The 22,447-nt window shown below is 34.4% G+C and overlaps 1 protein-coding gene across 1 annotated transcript in view; it reads right to left on the bottom strand.

Moving 5' to 3' along the window:
• Window positions 1-22,447, bottom strand: part of SOX5 (SRY-box transcription factor 5) — a 427,434-nt gene that overhangs the window by 191,740 nt on the left and 213,247 nt on the right. The window contains exon 6 of the mRNA XM_045554202.1: window positions 19,158-19,226. Coding sequence (XP_045410158.1) covers window positions 19,158-19,226 — 69 coding nt within the window. The remainder of the gene's footprint in view (window positions 1-19,157; window positions 19,227-22,447) is intronic.

Raw genomic sequence — 22,447 nt, 5'->3', positions numbered from 1 at the left:
AGGCGGGTCTCAAACTCTTGGCCTCAAGCAATTTTCCTGCCTGGGCCTCCCAAAGTGCTGAGATTACAGGTGTAAGCCACCATACTCAGCCTTAAAGTTAGAAATATTTAAAGTAATTTTTTGTGTACATCTACAGTTATATTCTATTTCCTATATAAATAGGCCATGCTTGAGATAACCTGATGCAATATATATAAATCGAAATGCAGAAAAAATAGTGAGGGATTATTAATATCTATCCTTTTGAAAAGGATAAATTAATGTAATATTTTTTTAAATGTGACATTTGAATTTTAGTGTCATTTTTTATAAAACTTGTTCATAAAGTTTGATCAAATATCTATGCATATCGTAAAGTACACTGGTGGAAAGAAATCTATATTAATTTTATTGATTAAATTTAAATATAAATTAATATATGGTGAAATTTCATAGAATTGTTTACAACTTCTTTTTGAGAAGTTTAAGGTTTCCTATGTTTTAAAAAATGCATCCCATGGTGGCACTGGTAGAATTACTTTTTCTGTTATTAGAATAAGGATATTCTAATATCCTTATTAATTAAGGATAAGTCTCTTCATTTCACAGCACCTTATTAGTGACATAGGATGCAGTAAACTCTAACAAAAATACAGAAACTTAATGTTTAAAATGACATAAAATAGTTATAACTTGTACTTATTTTAATTTTATGTTATATGATAGATCAGTAATATTTAAAAGGTCAGATGGAAATTATATACTTCTACTCTGCAGAGAGCCCATTATTACTCTAAGTACCTTAACAACTTTTATGACCAATAACAACATTAGTAGTTATCCACTAAATACAGCTATGCCAGATTATTGGACACAGCTGGAGGCAAGACACCAGTTGTGGTGAAGCAATCAACTGCTCCCATATGCTCCTTTAAAGAATGAATTCTACACAGAAATATCAGTGGTGAAGCATGCAGCAACTTAGCACAGAGTCCAATAAATGATGTTCAAAGGAAAGAGTAGTTATTTCTTCAAAGAAATGTCTGGCCTCAAAGAATAGTTAATAAATCAGCTAACAATTAAAGAACCTTAATCTCACTATTATCCAAACATGATCATCATTAGTAATACATCTTATGAAGTTTGGGCTGAGCTTAAATATTTCCCAGTCTCCAGATAAAATTTTCATAACTAAAAACTGATTTAAATTCTTCACATAGATTATTCTAGTATTTTCTCAAAGCTTACTAAAAATTTTTGATTCCAAAGGTATGGAGGCACCTTAAGTTATGCAACACACAGAAGGTATTGTGACCCATGACAAAAATAAAGTAAAATTTTGGTAAATCACATAACTTAGTGTGCTCATATACAACTTAATATAAAGGTTTAGAAAGTAGGTTAATACGAAAATTCAATTTGAGGAAGGTCAAAGATAATTCAGAGATATAAATCAACAAAGATACTAGCATTCATTATAATAAATAAAGGAAAAGAAACAAAAAAAGAGAACCTTGGGATAGCTAATGGTTTTGTCAGACAACATGCTGTCATTTTTCTTATAGACACGTTTATTATTATGTATGATAATAAAATGTGGTGTACGGCATAACTTTGGGACAAAGGGTTGTGATCCACCAAAGTCCTTTAGACACCACACTAACATGTGTGCCACAAATTAAAGCTAATTATATCAATTGTGAAGTAAATTCGTATTTCTTCAGCTGTCTTCTCTCCTGCTCTGTTTTTTCCTGGGGGGTGGGGGGAGGACCAAGAAGAAACAAAAACCTTTCTGGGATACTGATTACTCAAATTTCAAGTTCAGAGTAATGAGATGAAGCACAGGAGGAAACAAGAGATGACCAACAACATCACACATTTGTTCTAGTGCCCTACCAATCACAAGGCCCACTTACATGATTACATTTGGTTTTTTATCTAAACAATTGTGTGAGAGATACCAAAATTTCCAGTCCACAGCTGAAGGGACTGAAATCAATGGTATTAAATGACTTGTCCAAAGTCATACGATTAAAAAATACTAAAGTCTCCTGTTTCCAAATCCTATGATCTAGGTACACAGCCCAAATAGTCTTTCAAGGAAAATACCATCATTCTTCCCACCTGTCCTCTTCCCAAGTGCCCTCTCAAAGCAACCTTAAAGATCTGGCCACCATCCACACACACAGAAATGCTTTTGCACTCCAGTGCTTGGCTCTTCCAACTCCTGTGGACTTCCTGTGGCCTTTTAGTTCATGCTTCTTATTTCTAGTTTACTTTGGTCCTTTGAGATTGAAATGGCTACCATTACTGCCTCAGTTTACTTTCATGCTACATTTTCCCCATAGGATTCTGACAATCTATTAGTAAGGTGTGAGCATGGTTTTAAAGGTGATAAGAATGTCTTCATGACAGTTAAGAAGAATATCTGGGATATTTGATCTCTACTTAATTGGTAGTAATTTGGAGTGCTTTATAACCTTTCATAAATGCAACAACTTTAACTGAACTTTAAAAGGCCAAAAACATTCTAGTTGTGTTGGCTACATACATTGAAATGAAGTGTGGCTTTATTCATTGAAGTATTTAGCAAATACAGTTTCTATTTCATATTTTTTAGTCAGCCCTCAACCTTGATTTTTGTTTTCTTTTCCCCACCAATGACAAATATTTGTATTCTTTCTTAATTACTGCTCTTTCACTTTTATCAAGCTATCAAATAGTGAGCAGAAAACAGGCCTGGAGCATTTCTCACCACCATGTTTATTAAGACCAGCTCAGGATCACATAAGGGGAGAATTATATTTCCTATGCAAGCAGGTGGGTATGTAAGATCGTAAAAAGAGAGCCTCAATGAGAGTCCCTATGAGTAGGAGCAGATCATTATAACAGATGATGTGGGCAGACAGCCCACTGACATTTAGTACAGCATAACACAGCCAGAATGAAATAAAACTTAATAGTGGTCAAGGTGGAGAGAAGGGATGAGTAGAAATGAAATAAGCACAGCACATTCTGAGGTTATTTTCTGCTTCTCCTTTAAGTTAAAGTTATACCATAAAGAGAAAAGACTTATAACTATATGCCAGTGATCTGAACAGTCAACAGCACGAGCTAACTTTTCACGTCATTCCTCGATATTTTTTCTTTATGATTTTAATAGGTAAATTATTATGTTTGCCTTATGGCCTGGATGGTTGTTATGAAAGTAAAAGATTCAAAATGTCTTTAAAAGGTAGTTTATTAGCCTCCTTAAAATATTATAAAATGAAAGACATACTCAAAGTTCAAGATATTTAATAATTCTTTAAAATCTTTCTGCAAAAGAATCAATAAAAGGGATCAAACAACAAATATGTGTGTATGGGTTAAAGATTTCAAATAGAAAAATCATCCAAGTTTTAGTATATTAGCACTCCTTAATGTTACTAGAAGACACTAATGAGAGGAAACAAAAAAACAAAATGGTGTATAAATAATTCTTCTGGTACATATACATTTCTTGAGCTTTGTAAAATATTTTCAGTGAAAATAAATTTTAAAATTCAAGAATTGTTTCTTCATGAGGATATTTCAGTTTCATTGTGAGGCTGTAAACACTTCCTATGGCTAATCTTTGCATCTAGAAAAAGAGACTGGACAAAAGGAATCAACATCTTAAGGTCCATAATTTCAGGGACATGGCAGAATTAGATCACAGTATGTTAATCTAAATTGAATGAGGATGGTTGCAAAATATGTTTTCACAAACCATGTTTGCTCGCTCATCTTTTCCAATGAAAACTCAGATAATTTTGATTTTTCTAAAGCCTCTCTGCCTCTATTTTCCAGTTATCATTTCATTGTTTACTAGCTTGTATCAAAAATGTTATAAAACATCAAATTTAGGGTTATGTTGAAAGATTTTATTTGTTTTTGCATATTTCTTCTCTATTTTCCCTGATCAAGTCTCAAAATGAAGACAACAGAAGCAAGAGAAAAAAAGAGGAAAAGAAAGACTGAAAAGAAATAGCTGCTAATGAAGCTACATGGAGGAGATGGGAAACAGGAGAACATTAATTCCATCTGGCTCTGAGGATGGAACCAAAAAAGCTTAGCAAAGAGGTACTTCTCTCTCATTTTAGATAGAATATAAAATTCTGATGACTTAATCATAGAAAGAAGGAGCAATGGAGAAAATAATATATATTATTAGCATCAGAAGCCTTTAAAAATCTCAGAGTGAGCAAAGTGATAGCATACATGGTTTTGAGAACTTCAGTTAGTTGCATAACTCATAATTTGATATTCTTTTATGTAAAAATAACACACGAATGCCCATTGATTGGCTTCAATATTTACTATTTTTTTCCCTGCTATCAACCCTTCTAATGTTACTTCTATGATTAGGACTGGATGCTAGAAGAAAATTATCAAATACCTGAGTTGTGTCACAACATGGATGAGCACACATTTATTAAATGAATTAGAATCTACTTGGTTATTACTCAAAGTGGGATTTATTTACATGTATTAACACTGTACCTTATAGTGGCCAAATATTATAGAGAAATATAAATAAAATCTAATAATGATAGTATTGTGAGAGACGTGAGATTCACAAGGTTTCTAAGCTCTTATAACTATAAGAATTATTAGCATTTTCATGTTACCAGGGTACCAATTTTCTTAAAAAGTGGCTATTTACCAAAAAAAAAAAAAATCTGATGAATGGTTATTTCTACACTGTGTTCTTTCTCCTAAATTCTTACTGATGCAATCTGTTGTCTAGGAATCATTTTGTTTCATAAGCACTGGAATAATTGGGAAGAGAGCAATTGGGTAATAGTGTAAAACAGAGGAAGAAAAACATAGGAGGTAGAAGACAGGCTAAAAAGAAGACAGGTTAAAGTAAAGACATGTTGATAGAAGTAGTTGTACCCCTCAAGATCATGCTTGTAATGCATTTAAGAGCAGTAGCCTTTTTTTAATCACAAAAGAGACTTCACTCAATGTCTCAGGGGAAAAAGATTTTGAAAAAGGTCTTGCTTTCCTGTTCCCTTACATGAATGAAGCACCTATTACAGAACAAAACAGAAAAGATACTTTAAAACAATAGGCATCTGAAAGATAAAGCCTTCAATAAATGATAGAATAGAAGCATATCAAATATTCCAAAATGGGGAGGCTGGAGAATGGGCACCATTTTAAAGTGGGAGAAAAAGTAAAATCAAGTGGATAATGGGAAAATACTTTCCTTAGCCAGAATATTCATTTCCTAATTTAGGTTTTTAAAACATAACAAGAAATCAAAGAGACCCTTTAAAATAGTTGAGTTTTACTGTGAAAGAGCTTCAACTACTCTTTATCAAAAGAACACTTTTCTTGAAGAAATATAGCAGAAGTTATTTTCATCTTAAAATACCATTTTTTCCTTTCTTTATTTGGTTAGTTTATAGATTTTAATGACATGATGTTAAACATTTTGATCCAAAATGGGTCAAACAGAGATACTAGCTCACTGTAAGAATGGTCATTTAAAAAAAAAGGACCCATCATGAACCAATGAAATAAACGTTGTTAAAAAAAGTTTTGTATGTATATCTTCCCAAATGAACTATTGATAATTTTAGGAAATAAGAATTTAAGATTCCTAATTGTTCTCTAAGCAATGAGTCATTTAACAACTTTTATGGGAACATTCAAATGTTTCAAATTTCTTTAGCAGTAGATTTAGTATTAGTTTCAAATTCCAGATAAGATAAACTCAATTTGATGGGCTCTGCAGAATTGCTGCTTATTTTGTTTATGAGTACCTATGACCTTGATCTATTTAATGGTTAACCAGGACTAAAGTAAAACCCAGAAAAACATAGTCTGTACCTAATTAGTTATGGGACTTGAGCATGGCCCTTGTCATTTTTGGACCATATCTTTTTCATCTAAAAACATACGAAAATGTTGGACTAGGCTAGCTCTAAAGTCTATTTTTCTATAATAATTATTTTATTGACCAAAATGCTCTAATTCAATATTACTCAAAAGTGTTGGTCTGTGATGAGATCAGCAGCTTATCCTAGAATGTAAACCACCAAGCTGCTTTTTTCTTCAAAAAAGTCTTGCACTGAAAAAGAATATCACCTGAATTAAAGTGAGTTTAATAAGTTAATATCCTTGAGGGGCTGTTCCAGTCTTCAGACTGTTTTGAGTTCCACACTGTCCTAACACATTCTTTTTCCTACTCACTCAAATGATTATCTCTGAGCATAACCCAAACATTTTACAATAGTATAAACATTAGTTGTCTTCCATCCTATAGCAATTGAGAAGAATGAAATAATTTGTAGAATCCAGCATTACATCCTTCAAGCATGCAGTTGGCTAGTCATTGAATAATTAAAAGACTATACATTAAGTTTAGCCTACCTACCAGGACACAGGCTCAAGCCAAGGAAGCCTGAAGAATTAACCATGGATATGGTTATTGTAACCATGTCTCCAAACTAAAATTGGGATACATGGTCTGACAGAAAAAAGTGAATTTATGGGTTATCAAACTGAAACCAGTTATTTAAGTAGATAGCATGGTGTTTGCAAAAGGGTTTAAATCATTGAGGTACAGTGCATGTATCTTATTACAAAGGAAGAATAACTTGTGTGAATACATAGATAAAATATTTGAAACATAAATGTCCTAGAAAATTTACAACAGAATATACATGTACTGTACACATAAGCTTAATCACTGAATACAAAAAAATTGTTATTTTTGTAAGGTCCTATTTGTCAAACTTGTAGCTCAGTGAATCTTTATATTCATTAGAATAGTTTCAAAATTATTTTTAAAATTAAAAGAAGAAACACACTTCTACCCTATTTTATTACATAACCATGTTGTTTCAGTTAGATATAACAGAATATTTTAAACATATATTTTAAATATTAAATATTTACACGAGAAGGGAAAGGGGAAAGGCAAACTGAGATTCTTCTTCAGCATGAAAATTACTATCTATATAAGTGGATGACATTTTTATTATTCAGGTGCTTCGAGGCATCCATTTGGTCAAAGCTAGCTACTCATGTAAATAATGTTGGAGATCTATAGTTATATATTTTCAAATTCAGAAATTTCATCACAAATGTGTGTAAATGATTTAACCATTGCTTCATTTCACAAACTGTGACCTTAACAACAATGCTTTTTCTTTCACCCCTTTGAAGATATTGTCTTGTGAGATAATTTTTGTTCCTTTCCATATACACATAGACATATACCACATTTCTATATAGATTACTTCATTTTAAATGTCGTTTTGTACTTCTGAGTCTGACTGATGTAAGATGTTATTTTGAACATGCCAAAGCATCTAAACGGCTCCAGTCTTTTCTTTTCAGCCTGCATTCCTTGATAAGTGGCAAAGCTTCCCACTTATCAGTCACTCAAAGTGACTGTAGCTGTCAGTTGTGTACAAAGCGCAATCAGTTTGGAAGCGGAGACACCAGCATTTTTCTTCTCAGCTTGAAGCAAACACGTTTTGACTGCTAGTCATTCAATTTTAAAGCATCCTCAATTAGGGGCGGATAAAGATATAAAGAAAACACATCCTAAACACCTCCACCAGGCAACAGAAAAACTTTATTGTTATCTCCTATCTCCTGATTTACCTTAAGGCAGCCTCATCCTTCCTCCTTTTCTGGCTGCATGACATGGGTGCTCATGACAACACACCCTCTACCATGAAAAGATTGCAACAATACATTACGCTAACACTCTTGAGAAACCTCTCAGCCTGTTTATGTTTTCTTTTGTATTCTCTCTCTCTCCCCCATATAACCACAGAAAATCAAATAATTTACCTTTAAATTATTAATAAAACAAAATTCCATTTTTCACAACTCACTTTATTAGTGATCAACTTTTTATTCGATGGAAACAAAATTCAACTGAAAAATAAGAAGAGAGAAGAAAAAAGTTAGCCAGAGAAAGGAATTATGTGGAGGAGGGAGAAAATAAAAAAGATAAAAGAAATCACAAGTGCTACGTGAGCAGCAGGTAGTGGCAAATAGAAGTATTGGCAAAGTCACGAAAAGGAATACAGAAGTAGAAAAAGAATAAAAAATGTATTTGGAAATAAATGGCAATTATTAGAGAAGAAAATTATATATATATATATGTATTTTGGCAATAAACAGAGAAGTTAAAGGAAAAGTAAGTAATCAAAAAAGACATAGAAACCTGAGTGAGGTTACAACTCAGAGTGTATACACATATTAATATAAATCTATAGTTAAAGACATGTATATGATATCAAAAGTAGTTTACCTTTTTCATTAGTTTATCTCTTTCAGTTAAACATATGTGTGTATTATGAAAGTTAATTCACCTCTTCTAATTTCCTATTTAGGTATAATCAGAGTACTAAATTAATTTTAAAGAGACGATATTTATCTGTTATCTGTTATAAACATAGCATCCTTTTTTTTGCATTTATAGGTGGTTTGATTATATGCACTATTTGCATATGTGGAACACATCCTTTCCTTATTTGTAAGTATGTATTTTCCCCATTTATAAAAGGGCAATGTCTTGCCTTGTTTATTTCAGAAAGCAAAACTAAATTACTTTTTTAAAAAACCCTGCCACGTTTGTTTAACTCAGTCTGATAAGACAAATTACTCTTGTTTTCTAGAGATTATCTGAATTAAATCACTCATTACTACTGTAGTGAAAAGAGGGAGGAAGAAGGCACCTTTTCAGTTTACAAAGTACTCAACTGTCAGGGGCAGAATCATACACAGACACACATACAGACAGTCCTCAGTTCTGTCGTCTAAAAATGGAGATAATGCCATTAATTGTCTGAATTCTTAAGATGATAATGTGAGATGACCTCTGTAAAGTGCCAAACACTTAACAGGCAGTGGGCTGCTTAAGTGATCATACTGACTTTTTCACTCTTTGTAATGACAAGTCCAAAAGTTACTGAAATGGAATAACATTTCCAAGGAGGTAGACTAAATAGTTCATCGCTTTGAAATCTCAGCTAAGATTACTAATTTAAAAATTTATAAAACAGAATAAAGGAGAAAATGCTACCGTGAAACTACTAATTTTTAAGATAGGAGATTTATGCACCTGAAAGAGGTGGACAGGGTTCCAAATCACATATAGTTGTAGAGAGGGTCGGTTATCTATTTTTTTATGTCTATCAAACATCTGTATTATTTCAATCTCTTGAGAAATATAGTTATTATCTTGCTTATTATTTTTGTATACTACATAGTGGGTAATGGGTTCTACTTCATTCTTTCATCCACTCAATCATTCAATAAATATTTTTAAGTTCCTATTATATGCCAGGAACTATTACAGGTATTTGGTTACAGCAGTGAACACTACAGATAAAATCTTTTTTATTTTTTATTTATTATTTTTTTAAGAGATGGAGTCTCACTATATTGCCCAGGCTGGACTTGAACTCCCAGGCTCAAATGATCCTCCCGCCTCAGCCTCTGGAATAGCTGGGACTTCAGGCACACACGTCAACAAAATCTTTGACCCCACAGAAATTATTGTCAAGTGTGTATCGTGGTGGTGGTAGGGATTCAGCAAAAAGATAAGTAAATATAAGGAGGATAATGGGGGCTCTGAAAAGTAAGAATGATAAGACTTTAAGGATTGCCCTCGGGACGCAGGGACTATTTTGGACTGGGCTGTCGGAGGCAGCCTCCCTGAGAAGGATGGCATTTGAAGAGATCTGAACAATGTGAGGCTCTAAGTTATATAACGAACTAAAAAAAGAGCATTCCAGGCCATGAAAATGGCAAATGCAAATGTCCTGGTGATAGAACATTCTTGGCATGTTCCTAGAAACCAAGAAGGACAGGTTTCTAGGGTGGAGAGAATGAGGGGTTGGCAATGGCCCAATCAAATACCGCCCAATAGACTAGGGTAAGGAGTGTGAGTTTATTTTAAGTGAAATGATTTTGAGTGTGGTTACAGCACAATCACATTTAAAAGATGACTCTAACAGCTATGGGAAAAATCTATTTAGAAGGTCAATAGAGGAAGTAGGGTAACCAATTTAGTTAGAAGCTTACTGCAGCAGTGTAAGTGAGAAATGATGGTGACTTAAGACTAGAATGACAGTGGGAGAAGTTGGTCAAATGATTGATTTTGAAGATAAAACCACTGCTGATGGATTAGTTGTAAGGTGTGAGAGAACGAGAGGATTCAGGATGTCTCCTAGGTTTCTGGCTACAGAAAATAGGCAAATTGGTACCATTGTCAGAGATGGAGAAATTGGGAAGTTTGGGGAAAATGTTAACAATTAAAGGATATATTTTGGAAATGTGAAATTTGAGGTGCCTGTTAGGTTTGTATTCAAATAGGCTGAGGAGGCACTTGGGTATTTAACTCTGAAGTTCAGGAGAAAGATCTAGGCTGGAGAGACAAATTTTAGAATATTACTTTCAGGATAGTATTTAAAACCATTAGCCTAAATGAGACCATTTATGAAGTAAGTGCAGATAAAGAAGTCAGGTGATGGAGCATTACAGCAATTCAGCCTTTTAAGGATGGGAAGAGAATCCACCCAATGAGACTGAGAATGGGAATAGAACATTAAAAAGAAAAGCACATTATGATTTTTTGGAGTCCAACTGAAGGGTATTACAAGAAAGTGGGAGTGATCAACTTTATCAAATGCTGCTGTGATCTCAAATATGATGAAGACTGAGAATTTACCACTTCTAGAATATTCCTTGTAGAAGAAGCAATCCCAGTTTTTCCTTTTGCTTTTCCTTCAAGGGAAAACCAGGGACAATCCTTGTGTCATAAATGTGTCCTTAACTACCTATTTATCTTTCCTTTACCATTTTATTCACTTGTTTGCCTTTCTTTTCTAAAGAAAAATAAAGTGAAATACATACACACAGACAAAAAGCAAAAATTCAACTAGTCTCTCATTGTAAATTACACAAAAATTCACCAGCAAAAACTCAAAAGAGTAGAAGTTTGTACTCTGTCTAGGGAGCTGAAGCAAATTTGCAATGTTTTAGAGATGCCTGGAATATATGTCTTCAATCATGATGTAATTTTAATTGTGCTCTTCATAGAATAACTCATTTTATGTTAACACTCTTCTAATTTCATTGGCATTTAATTTTCTACCTATTGGTTACCTCTCTTCAAAAAAAGGAGATAGAAATTCTTTCTAAACATTTTGTGAGTACTCCCAGCTACAGCATTTATTTTACCACACTAATGTGTAAATCAAGGTGACATTTAAAAAGGGGTTCATTTTAGGCCAACATATTGACTTCTGACCTAAATTCTCCAAATCTTTCTGTTGTTGTTGACTTGCTTTGTTTTATTTTCCACTACTTGATAATTATATTCCCAGGGTCTTATCTAAGCACTGACAGACCTTATTTTGTTAATAGGATACAGACTGCAGAACCTCAGTGAAAAAGTGTTCAACTTTGTCCACAGGTAATTTTGTTCGGGAAAAGGTTGAAAAGTCATGGGAAAAACTGCTATCAGTCTGCCCTCTGGGCCAATCTCAGTGATTCCAGAACAGCCACATTTACATTTGTGAAAAAGCAGCTCCTCTAGACACATGGCAGATTTGGATAAAGTGTTCCCAATGCTAAAGCCCACTGGTTCTATGGCTCTGTAATTTCAGTTTACATGCAGATCTCTCTTCTTTAGATCATAGCAACACCAACCAGAGACTAAACAATTATCTAAATGGATTAAGTGAACCCAGGATTTACTTCAGAAATCACAATGCAAAGATTGGAGAAATAAGAAACACAGAAACGGCACAGAAATGGGAAAACAGAAAAAGGAAAACAATGAGGAAATCTGACATTCCAAATAAAAAAGGAAAGCAGAAAAAAAAAAAGAATGTTCTTCCATTACATGTAGTTTTTATGATTTTAGTGAGGAACCCAAATCAGGATGAATTTCAAAACCAGGATTGCAACTTCAGAACTCGGTGATCAACATCACTTCAATATAGTTATCATAAAACCAATACAGACTATTTTTTCAACTAGGGTCTCAATAAGAATATTAAAAACATTAAAATCTCAAGGTCTAGGAGAGTAGTTAAAAATTCTATATAAATATAACCTATCATACTTGATAAATTCATCAAAAAACAGGGGGTCAGAGGGCTAGGAAGTATGTATCAAACAAAAGGGGATTTCAGCAATTTTATTTATTCACGAGAGTTTGGAGCAATTTATGGAGATAATAAGATCAATAACATGAGGGGGAAAAATGAAGAAAAGGTATTTGTAAACCCTAGGCAAGCACAAAGCTACAAAGATAGGAATACCCTACTAGATTATCCAGAAAGCAATGCATGCATTTATATTTAAATGTAAACACCATTATTGATTTTCATCTTTTAAGATTAAACAGTAGGTAAAGCACAATAGGTTTGTGTACGTATATATGCATACATACACACACAAACGTATATTAAATTCAGAGTAAACATACAGATAACAGAAGCTGCCACTTCGGAGTAAGAGAGAAGAGATGCTACCTTCATCTGACAAGGCAAGTGTTAAGAGACACTATTTATACTTGATTAAACAAGAAAAGGGGTAAAAGTAAATTAAAGATTAAAAGCATCTACTAGAAGAATTTAAATCACATATAACTATATCTTGAGGTGAGGGAGGAGAATAGGAGAGGATATCAGAGTGGCAGTTGGAGAGCCTAAATCTCCACGTTTCCAGGTTAATGATATTTAAAGTTGATGAGTCAGAAATAGTACCATGCTATAATTGTGTCTTTGATATGGAAGTATTAAATACATTCTAGGAGGCATATTAGAAAATAAAAAAGATTTAAAGTTGCTCTACCTGAGTAAAGGATTGGGTACAGTTTAGAGGACTGGGCTTGGTATGGTTGCCTTCATGACTTTCCAGTACTCTTTTAGCCATGTAGCATGTGTTAGCGTGATAAAAATGAAAATATATATGCCTATCAATCTATCCGTATCTCTGTCCACAGAGACAGCTTTCCCTTGACAGAGAAGTAAGATGAATGACTGGAATTCTACCATTAGATAATCTCCAGGAGACTTATTTAAAAAAAAAAAAAAAGAACACAAAGAATTTTTAAAGTGGCCCCCTCTGAGTGAAAGGACAGGGCTGCCGTCAGTTGTCCTTCCTGCTCCTTCCGGGCAGGCCACCTGTCTTCTCAAACAGAAGTTCTGCTTCAAGAAAGTACAAGGAAGAGGGTAAAGTCGTCCTCACAGCCACTTCTTTTTATCTCCATATTTCCTCCCCTACTCATCTATCTGAATGCCAAGCAACCGTGTCCTGTCCGGTTATGGTACATTTTATTTCAAATGGCAAAACATTAGTCAGAGCTGAAGGAGTTAATGCATTTCCTTCTCAGGTTGAAATGCTACCTTAATTGCATGGTGTTTATTCTTGGCATTTCCAGGCTCCTAAAGGGACAAGGTTACTTTGTAATCCCTTTGTGCTCATGTATGTGTGTGGGGTCTTGTTGAGGGAGGTAAAACGCTTCCAACTGACCACACTCAGGGAAAGAAATCATAAATCAGCAGGTCAGTCAGGTATGTACTATTATTTCACCTTTAACATTATTATGTTTTCAATACAATATTTCAATGGATTTCTCTCTGCATAATAATTTATCAAGAATTACCAAAACTCTAATGAGCTCAGAGAACTTTGGCTCCAATAAAATGAAACCTTTATCACAAATTGGTTGAGCCCATGACTGCAACTTAATCATTCAATTGTATATAAGTCAAGTTGGATTTTCACTTTGTAGCAGTTAAGTTCCCAGGGAAATAAAACTCATTTTAGAACTTGGGGCCATTAAGCTTTGAAATATTAATAAAAATGAACTGGGCCAAAATTCAGGTAACTTGAAATCCAGCCATCGTTCCACAAGTAACTTCTGTGACATTAGGAAAATCTTCTAACCTTACTTGGTTTCAGTTTACAAATGTCAAAATGAGAGATAGGTCTAAATAAAGGCTTTCTAAAAACCCCTTACAGTTCTAAAATCATATGAATTTGGAACACTGAACTCACAGTTTTCAGTGACTACTGTCATGTAGATTGTGGATTATATTCTTTTTTTTCCCTAGAAATTCTCCTCTTGCTGGAAACATTCATTAAATTGCTCATAATCGAAACATAGAAAGAACACATCTTTCTCTCTAATTTCTCAGGCAAAAATTGTTAGCATTGTGTGCTTAGTACACACCAGAAATGATCCTATTTAATCCTCAAAGTAACCAGATATGAGTTATGTATTATAGTTCCCATTTTATAGATAGGAATAATGAAACTCAGAGGGAGTAAGCAATTTTGCCATGATCACACAGCAGGTATCAGGTATGAAGATGCAAACACTGAATTCAAGTGTATTTGATTCCAGAATCCTGTTCTCAATATTTTCTTTAAAGAAATTTAATACAATTAAAATTGTATGTCATACAGATAAATACAATCCTATACTACCTAAAGAACCAAGTTCTTTCCTATATGGTATGGAATGCACACTGCCCAACTAAGAATACAGGAGCATGGAAATATTTCCTTTGCTCTACCCTTAGCTCAGACAGAATCAGTGACCCAAAGCTATGACTAGTCCTGCACATGCTTACCTTATGAATCAGAAACAATGACAGGGGATTATTAAATACCAATTCTTTTGCTCCCGAGAGAACACAATGAACAATAGTTAGAAAAGTTAATCAGAGAGGGAAATGCAGTAAATTTTTGTAATCTCTTATTAAAGTTCAAACACTGATCCCCCAGTATGAGAATCATGATAAATATACAGTTGAAAGAAGCAAAATATCTTTAAATTTGCCCTTAAAAATCTCTTAAGTGGATTTGATTCTAAAGCACACTGTTGGATTAACCCTACTAGTTGCTGACAAGAACCTCAAATTCCATTTAGTATTACTGAAGAAAAGTAAGAAACTCATAACTAGGACAAGCTTCTTACATACCTATCCAAAGCTTTAGAAACCCTATCCCATCAGAAGCTGCAACATTCAAGGAAACTTGGGTATCCAGGAATACTTGATTTGTTGTCATGATGGAATTTGAGTGGAAGTCTCTCAATCACTTACTGTAAAAGGCTTTAGTGTCAGTTAATCAGGTCAAGATGAACCACTGGCCTAGGATCATTGCTGGAAACATAAACCCTCTAATTATCAATATTAGAAACAGGTTGATTTAACATGGAAACGAAATTAGGAAATACAATTGCTTAAAGATGAGCACTGCAGAATGCTCAATAGAGTAAGAGAAAAAAAAGTTTTCCCCTCAAAAAAAATCTGGAAAGACACTGTCCTCTGAAATATTTACAGGTTTCAAAACATGTATGAATATACATTAGAAGTTAGCTAGATACAGTAAAAGGAAATGCAAAAATGTTCTATCTTTTAAGATCAATAAACAAAAATATTGGAGGAAAATATTGCCAAATAGTAGAAAAAGAAAACAGAAACTCCTTAGTGTTCCTAAAATTGAGTCTCATAAACAAGTGGATATATTTCTTGAGGGAAGATGGATGTTTCTGATATTATGACATGATTTTATTTGTAAGGTGAACTGATTTATGATGTTGCAAAGAATAACAGAAAACTTTCTTAATCCTTCTTTTAATCCTAATGAGTTATGTGAATAAACCTGGCAGAAGACTGTAACCCTATAAAGGCTTTATCAGGAAGAAATGGAGATTGAGTTTTCAATCCAATTAGAATTTTGCAATTTTCAAGCTAAGGTTGCTTTTTAAAGAAAAACAGTTCATAAAGAACCGATCCTAATTGATTAAATAAAGTTGGTTCACTTGCAAATTTCTATGGCATCACTCTTTTCATTAGAGGTTGAGAAAAATTAGAACTAATAGGCCAAGAAAAATTTTAAATAATGTGGTTATTAGAATATGTGAATGTGCATACACACAAACATATTTGTACTTTTTAAATCGAATGATATATATTTCAAATGGAATATAAATGTATAAATCACATCTTTATTTATGCATTCTCATTTAGAGAGATCTCACTAAAAGAATGAGGAAAACGTTTGGGAATATTATCCTTCCCATCATTTAACATATCCATCAAGTGTAAAAATTTATCCTGCTCTAATTCTTAAACTATCAATCTAAATCACCTAACAGATCTGTCTACTGGCAGCTGTATGCCTTTATTAACATTTGAACTAAGTTGATGTCTTTTGTGGTTATAACTCAAACAAAAATTTTAAAGACAGCCTTAATTGTGGACTATATAAGAGCAGTTGGAATGCATTGTTTTCTAAAGGCTGGAGCAACAACAATGGTACAAAACATCTAAGAAAATGCAATCAGGATGAATAATGTAAGTTGGTATGTTTATTTCTACAAGGTGTTAAGTTTCCATATTTGAGAAAGAAAAAACAGATCAAAATACAAGAGTATTTTCAAATATCAAATAAAATAAATCTATGGTAAATTCTTATGTGAGCATTTGATTATGTATGCATTTTTGATTAAAATAAATTTTATGTTTTTTACAAATTCATTTGCCTTCCACCTTAGCAGGTTCTATTTTTACTCTTCTTCATCTTTGCTCTATGCTTCCTGGGAAAAAGAGGCAGTGGGAAGAAGGAGAAGAGGGAAGAGAAAATATTCTAAAAGAAATATGGTAAGGATTTATATGGGGGAAAAATGGTTCTGTTCTACATTTTTAATTTCCTATTTCTACACATGCCACTACATCAGTGCTTCCCATAATTGTTTGAACAATCTCTCAGTAGACTAAATAATTCAAATATATTGTGACTTTCATAACTATTAAGTGTTTGTAAGACTGTCCCAAATTAACAATTTACAAAATATATTTTAGAACTGTGCTTTTAGTTAATGAATATACTAGAAGCTGTGAAAATGAATTCCTTTCAGATTGTCAGTCTTGCTCAGTACTTATTATTTGTTGCCTGACATGTTCCCTGCTTCCCAGACTTTTTTTTTTTTTAAATAATAGCTTGATGGGTTTTGACTCTGTCAGTTTCATTTATCTGCACTAACCCTGGAAAGAGGACAAATACACATATATCTCAACATGTCTTGAAAGTTTCTCCCAAATTACTTTCAGTGTGACTTTACTTCCTTTAGGAACTTTTTTCCCCCACTCTGTGAACTTGTGGAAGCCAACTGCTTAACATTTTGATTAAATAGAAATTCTAAGCTTTTAACACTCTCATACTTGGCAAAATTTATATTAGTAGTTAGAAAACTTTGCTTCCAATCCCGATTCCACCGGTAACTAATTGTGTGATCTTGAGCAAGTCATTAAACTTGGCCTTTACTCTCTGTATTCCAGTTTCTATAATCATATCATTTCTAGGACAGATAATTTTTCCAGCACTGTTCATTCAAAAATGCTCTGACTTATAAATTGCAGTACTTCGTGGCACTACAGAATGGACCAAGAATCCACCCATTTAAACTTACTGTCATCATACGGGGCTTAAAATCCACATTGTGAATGCAGTGGTCATAATTGTAGCATCATTCCTAAAAAATGCATTGAAGGTACTACCTAATCTAATTGGTCAGAACACAGTTTATTGAGACTTATATATATTTATAATATGGGTTTAGATGTATTTTTGCAATTCTGTTTAACAAAGGACTTAGTCTTATAGAAGTTATAAAATTTTAAAACTATTGGAACCCTCATCAAATTGCAGTGAAATCAAGTGACTTACCGCATTGCTGATTATGGAATTGTATCTTATTTATGATGAGAAATTGTCATAACCATTTCAATACATTATCTTTTTAATATTTAAAAACATTTTAAATGCAGATAACCTTGTACAATCAACTAAAAAGATATTCAGTGTGCTCTGCCTGAACATGAAGTCCAATGAACAGTTTTAAACTATTGAAATGAGTAACCACACTCCACAATGACACATTAGAAACGTGTTGATCATAATTACAGTTAAGGCAGGCAAAGATCCCTGGTTGAAACATCTCACTGACGTTCCACTATCTCACTGAAGCTGTCACCACCTCACTACAATCCCAATTAGAACAAGAAAGGATAAACACTGATCGGGCTGTTAAATCCAGAGTAAAGAAATTAAGTGTACCTGACACAAGTTGATTAAATGGGAGAGAATTTGCTGGCAAAGATAAAACATGATTCATACAAGAATGAAATAGTTTTGGCACATTTGCTTCTGTCATTTACGATATTTACTCCTAATAAAATATTTTGAATTCCCAAGACGTAACTTCAAGAGAATGATGAATTTCTCCCCAGATTAGCTGACTGCAAATCTAACAGTAACCTCCAGATGGATGATGTTACAGATGTTTGGATTCAGAGCTCCAGAAATTGAGTTCCTTGATAGTCACAGCAAGTAAGTTTTGAGCACTTACCAGGTGCCCTGAAACTATGCTAAGGCTCTTTAGTCCATGATTTCATTTAATCCTCAAAAATCTCTATGAAATAAGTACATTTCAAAAAGTAAATTTTCATAAAGGGAAACAAAACATTTTGTCAAAATTCATGCCACTAGCAAATGGTGGAAATAAGACATCCCTGACAAAAATAGTTTTTCCCGTTGTTACTAATACAGTTGTTTCCTTCCTTCTTACATTTATTTTCCTTATCATCGTGAATTTCCATATAACAAAAATACGGAGGTTGCAGAGAGCCTTCGGGCTAGTTTTCTCCAGGCAAAACCACAGGTAAATCAATTTGAACACCAAATCACTGCCTTCCCTATGTTCCACCTTGATCACACACGGCTCTTGGGCATACAGTAAAAAATTTCTTTCTGGCCATCTCTACCCAAAAACCTGCCGCACCTTTCTGCTTTGGTCCCCTGTGCCTACCCTTTTAAGACCACTTACAGGCACATTTTAAACGTTAAAGTAAAGAGAAAATGAAACATTTCTCTGCAGTAATTTCTTCTCAGGGTAAGATGAAAATTATTGTTAGCTTGTTTAAATTGAAGCTCCTTGGCACAGTAGGGCCTGTGACAGATTCCTGTGGTGCGGGAGGTGACACGTCATGAATTGCGCTGAACGTAATTTGTATGTTGGAGGTCATTTCAGTTAGGTCATGTAAAAATAAGAAACAGAATCTATTTTTTTAATTGAAATTATGATTTCTGACCTGGATCTGTTGCTGGAGCAAATTGATTTTGTGTTGTTGCTGCAGAAGCTGCTGCTGTTGTCTTGCAATCTGTAGAGAAATTGCACATCAAACATTTAAGAGTATATTGTAGTCATGGGGGAGAAATTACCAATGTTCTATTTCTTAAAGTTTGCTATGACACTGATTAAGACGATGGAAATAGATGTGCCTACGGCTCTAAATTATCAGCAATTCGTCCTTAACCAGGATGAACAAGATATTTAGTCTCCAGGAACAGTTACGTTCCTTTTGGCCTAAAATGAATGAAGCCTAAGATACTACAACAGTGAAATTTCCCAGAAAGGAATGTTAGAATTTCAAAAATCCCTCTGCCCGGTGATATATTAAGAAGGCACTGCCTCGACATTGCCGGCCCTTTTCTGCAACAGCAAGAGTGTTGCATACACAGGGGGTTGTTGTGACTTAGGAATTCAGTTAGCACAAAGTATTATAAGATACCATAGCCTCCTTAGTTTGGGTATTTTTTGTTTTTTTGGTATTTTCTGCTTTTTGGTAAATACTGTTCTCATTTCTGCCTCCCACAAACCACTCACCACTGACTTCAACATACTTCATTCTGGTTGCTGCTCCCATTTCTCTATCAAAATGATTTTTAAAGAGGTCACCGATCACTTTCATTTCTAATTCTGAAGTGTTTTTCAGTCCTCACATGTTGACCTCCCATCAGAATTCAACACTTAAATGCTTTCCCTTGACCCCAAACTTTCTCCCTTGGCTTCTATGACATCACACTTTCGTGGTTTTGTTCCTATCTCTCATGTCTATTCCTTCTCAGTCACCTTTAATGTCTCTGTCCAGCCATTAAATGTAATTCTCTAAGGCTCAATTTTAGATGCCATTGTTTTCCCTCTTCCACATGTATGCCAAGTACTTCTAAACTTGTTTCTCTAGCTTCAGACCCATTTATCCAGAAACTTGTTCTAAAGTACTCAAATTCAACAGGTCTAAAACTAAATTGGAGATATGGCCCTCGATATAGTCATCTTAGGTATTTTCTAACCTAGGGAACAGCACAATCACTGCCCCCCGTGTTATTAGCACTCATAACACCCTCTATATTTACTTAATGCTATACCTCATGCTGTGATTTTATATTTATTTGTTTTCCTTTTATTAACATCTTTTTGTCTCCTAGGGTAAAGTCCCTAAATTTGTTGAGGGTAGGGACTATGGATATTTTCCTCACTATCTGCGTGGAGCCTGGTACAAATGTGATATGGAATGTATTAATGAGTGAATAGGTGAGAAGAAAATTTTAAACACTTCATTACATGCTATAGGGTAGAAAACCTTCTTATGAAGGTGTAACTTCTAATCTGATGAAACTGATCAAACTCTTATTAACTCTAGATCTTATTCTCAAGTTATAATCACTACCATTTTCATTTAAAAAAAATAAATCCCTTAACTTCTAAGTTTAAAACTCAAGGAAAAAAAATTACCATGAATAAAAGTAAAGAACCCATATGATGGGATGGGTCTACATGGCTGCACAATGAATTCTTTTTTTTTTTTTTAGAGATGGGGTCTCACTATGTTGCCCAGGCTGGTCTTGAACATCTGGCCTCAAGTGATCCACCTCAGCCTCTCAAAATGCTGGGATTATAGGTGTGAGCCACTGTGCATGCTCTATAATGAATTTTTTACTTCTTTTATGGACACTGGTATAATTATGATTATTTTAATGTTTTCATTTTATCTTTGGAATATGGTAAAAGAAGAAAACAACTTTTTTCCAAAGAAAGGAAAGGAGATGGTAGAAAAAGAGAATATTACTCTTTCCTTAAGTCCAGTTCCTTCTTCCCGCATATCAGTATTTCACTTGATATTTAAATCTTTTTAACAGAGCATTAAGACTATATCAAGAGCCTGACCACTTCCCACCTCTCCACACTTTCTTTCCCCTGTTCTAAGCCGCTGCATCTCTTGCCTGGCTTCTTGCCACAGTCTCCTGTTTGCTCTTTCTGCTTTTGCCCTTGCTCCCTACAGGCTGTTACAGACCAGCATCAGAGATATCCTCTTAAATAATACAATTGTGTCATGTTCTTCATCTTTTCAGAACTCTTCTGTCTTATTCAGAGCCAGTGTCCATATAACAACTGCAAGGCCCTATATGATTTGGGCTCCTGCTGCCTCTCTGATTTCATTTCCTCCCTCTCTCCCTTTTGTCACTCCACACCTACCACATGGATTCTGAACTGCCTTTTGAACATACCAAAGATGTTCCTAACTCCCAAGGATACTCCTGCCTCTGGGCTTTTGCACTTGCTTTTCCCTCTGTCTGGAACACTCTTTGGCTAGATACCCATGGTTCACTCTCTCCATCCTACAAGTCTCTGCTCAAATATCTTACCCTGTCAATGAGGTCTTCCCTGAGCACCCATTTTAAAAGAGCATATCCTTCTATCTGCTACCCTCATCCCCAATTCCATGCTTTATTTTTCAACATGATACTTACCAACATATACTGTAGTTTACTGGTTTACTTATTGTCTGTCTCTCTTGACTAGATTTCAATACATGAGAGATTTTTGCCTTTTTTATTCCCCCACTCAACCCCCAATAATTAGAAAGAACCTAGCATCCAATTGGTGCTCAATGGACATATGTTGAATAGATGGATGTGGAATGGAACTCAGAATCTGGTAGAAAGGCTGGTCAGTGAACAGACCCCTTAGCGTTTGTAAGGGCTATAATAGGAGTACTACAGCGTGCAGGGTAGGGTAGTCCTATGCTGAGCAGGGAGTGGTGGGAGGAGCGTCAGGAAAGGAGTTCTTGAAAGAAGACGAACCTGACCTGACTCTTAAGTAGTAAGTATTAAATGTCCTTCACGAAGAGATCTGTGAATACAGAGTGGTGACTATGCCTGCCAGCTCAGTATGGGTGAAGGCGGCTGAGAGAGCCAAATAGGCTCCAGAAACCTGACCTGCAGCTGTCACCAAGGCTCTTCTCTCTGGCTGTGGGAGGTAGCATTTTGGGACATCTAGCCAACACAAGAGAGAAATTCTGGAAGAACCTAATGGTTTCTAGAGTTCTAAGGAGAATGTCAGAGGTCTTGAAAAAGTAGTAGAATCAAAGGACTCTAGAATCCTTTAATGATCTTCAGGGATAGAGCAGAATGTGAAAGAGAAAGAAAAGAAACTTCCTCTCCATCACTGATTGCTTAGATTTTTCACGACAGATTTTTCAGGATAGATTTTTTAGAACCACCAAAATAAGTAGAGATGCTCTATGAAGAAATATTCCCA

Source organism: Lemur catta, chromosome 6 (assembly GCF_020740605.2).
Source record: "Lemur catta isolate mLemCat1 chromosome 6, mLemCat1.pri, whole genome shotgun sequence".
In the NCBI taxonomy this organism is placed as follows: domain Eukaryota; kingdom Metazoa; phylum Chordata; class Mammalia; order Primates; family Lemuridae; genus Lemur; species Lemur catta.
This window is presented reverse-complemented; position numbering and strand designations above follow the sequence as displayed.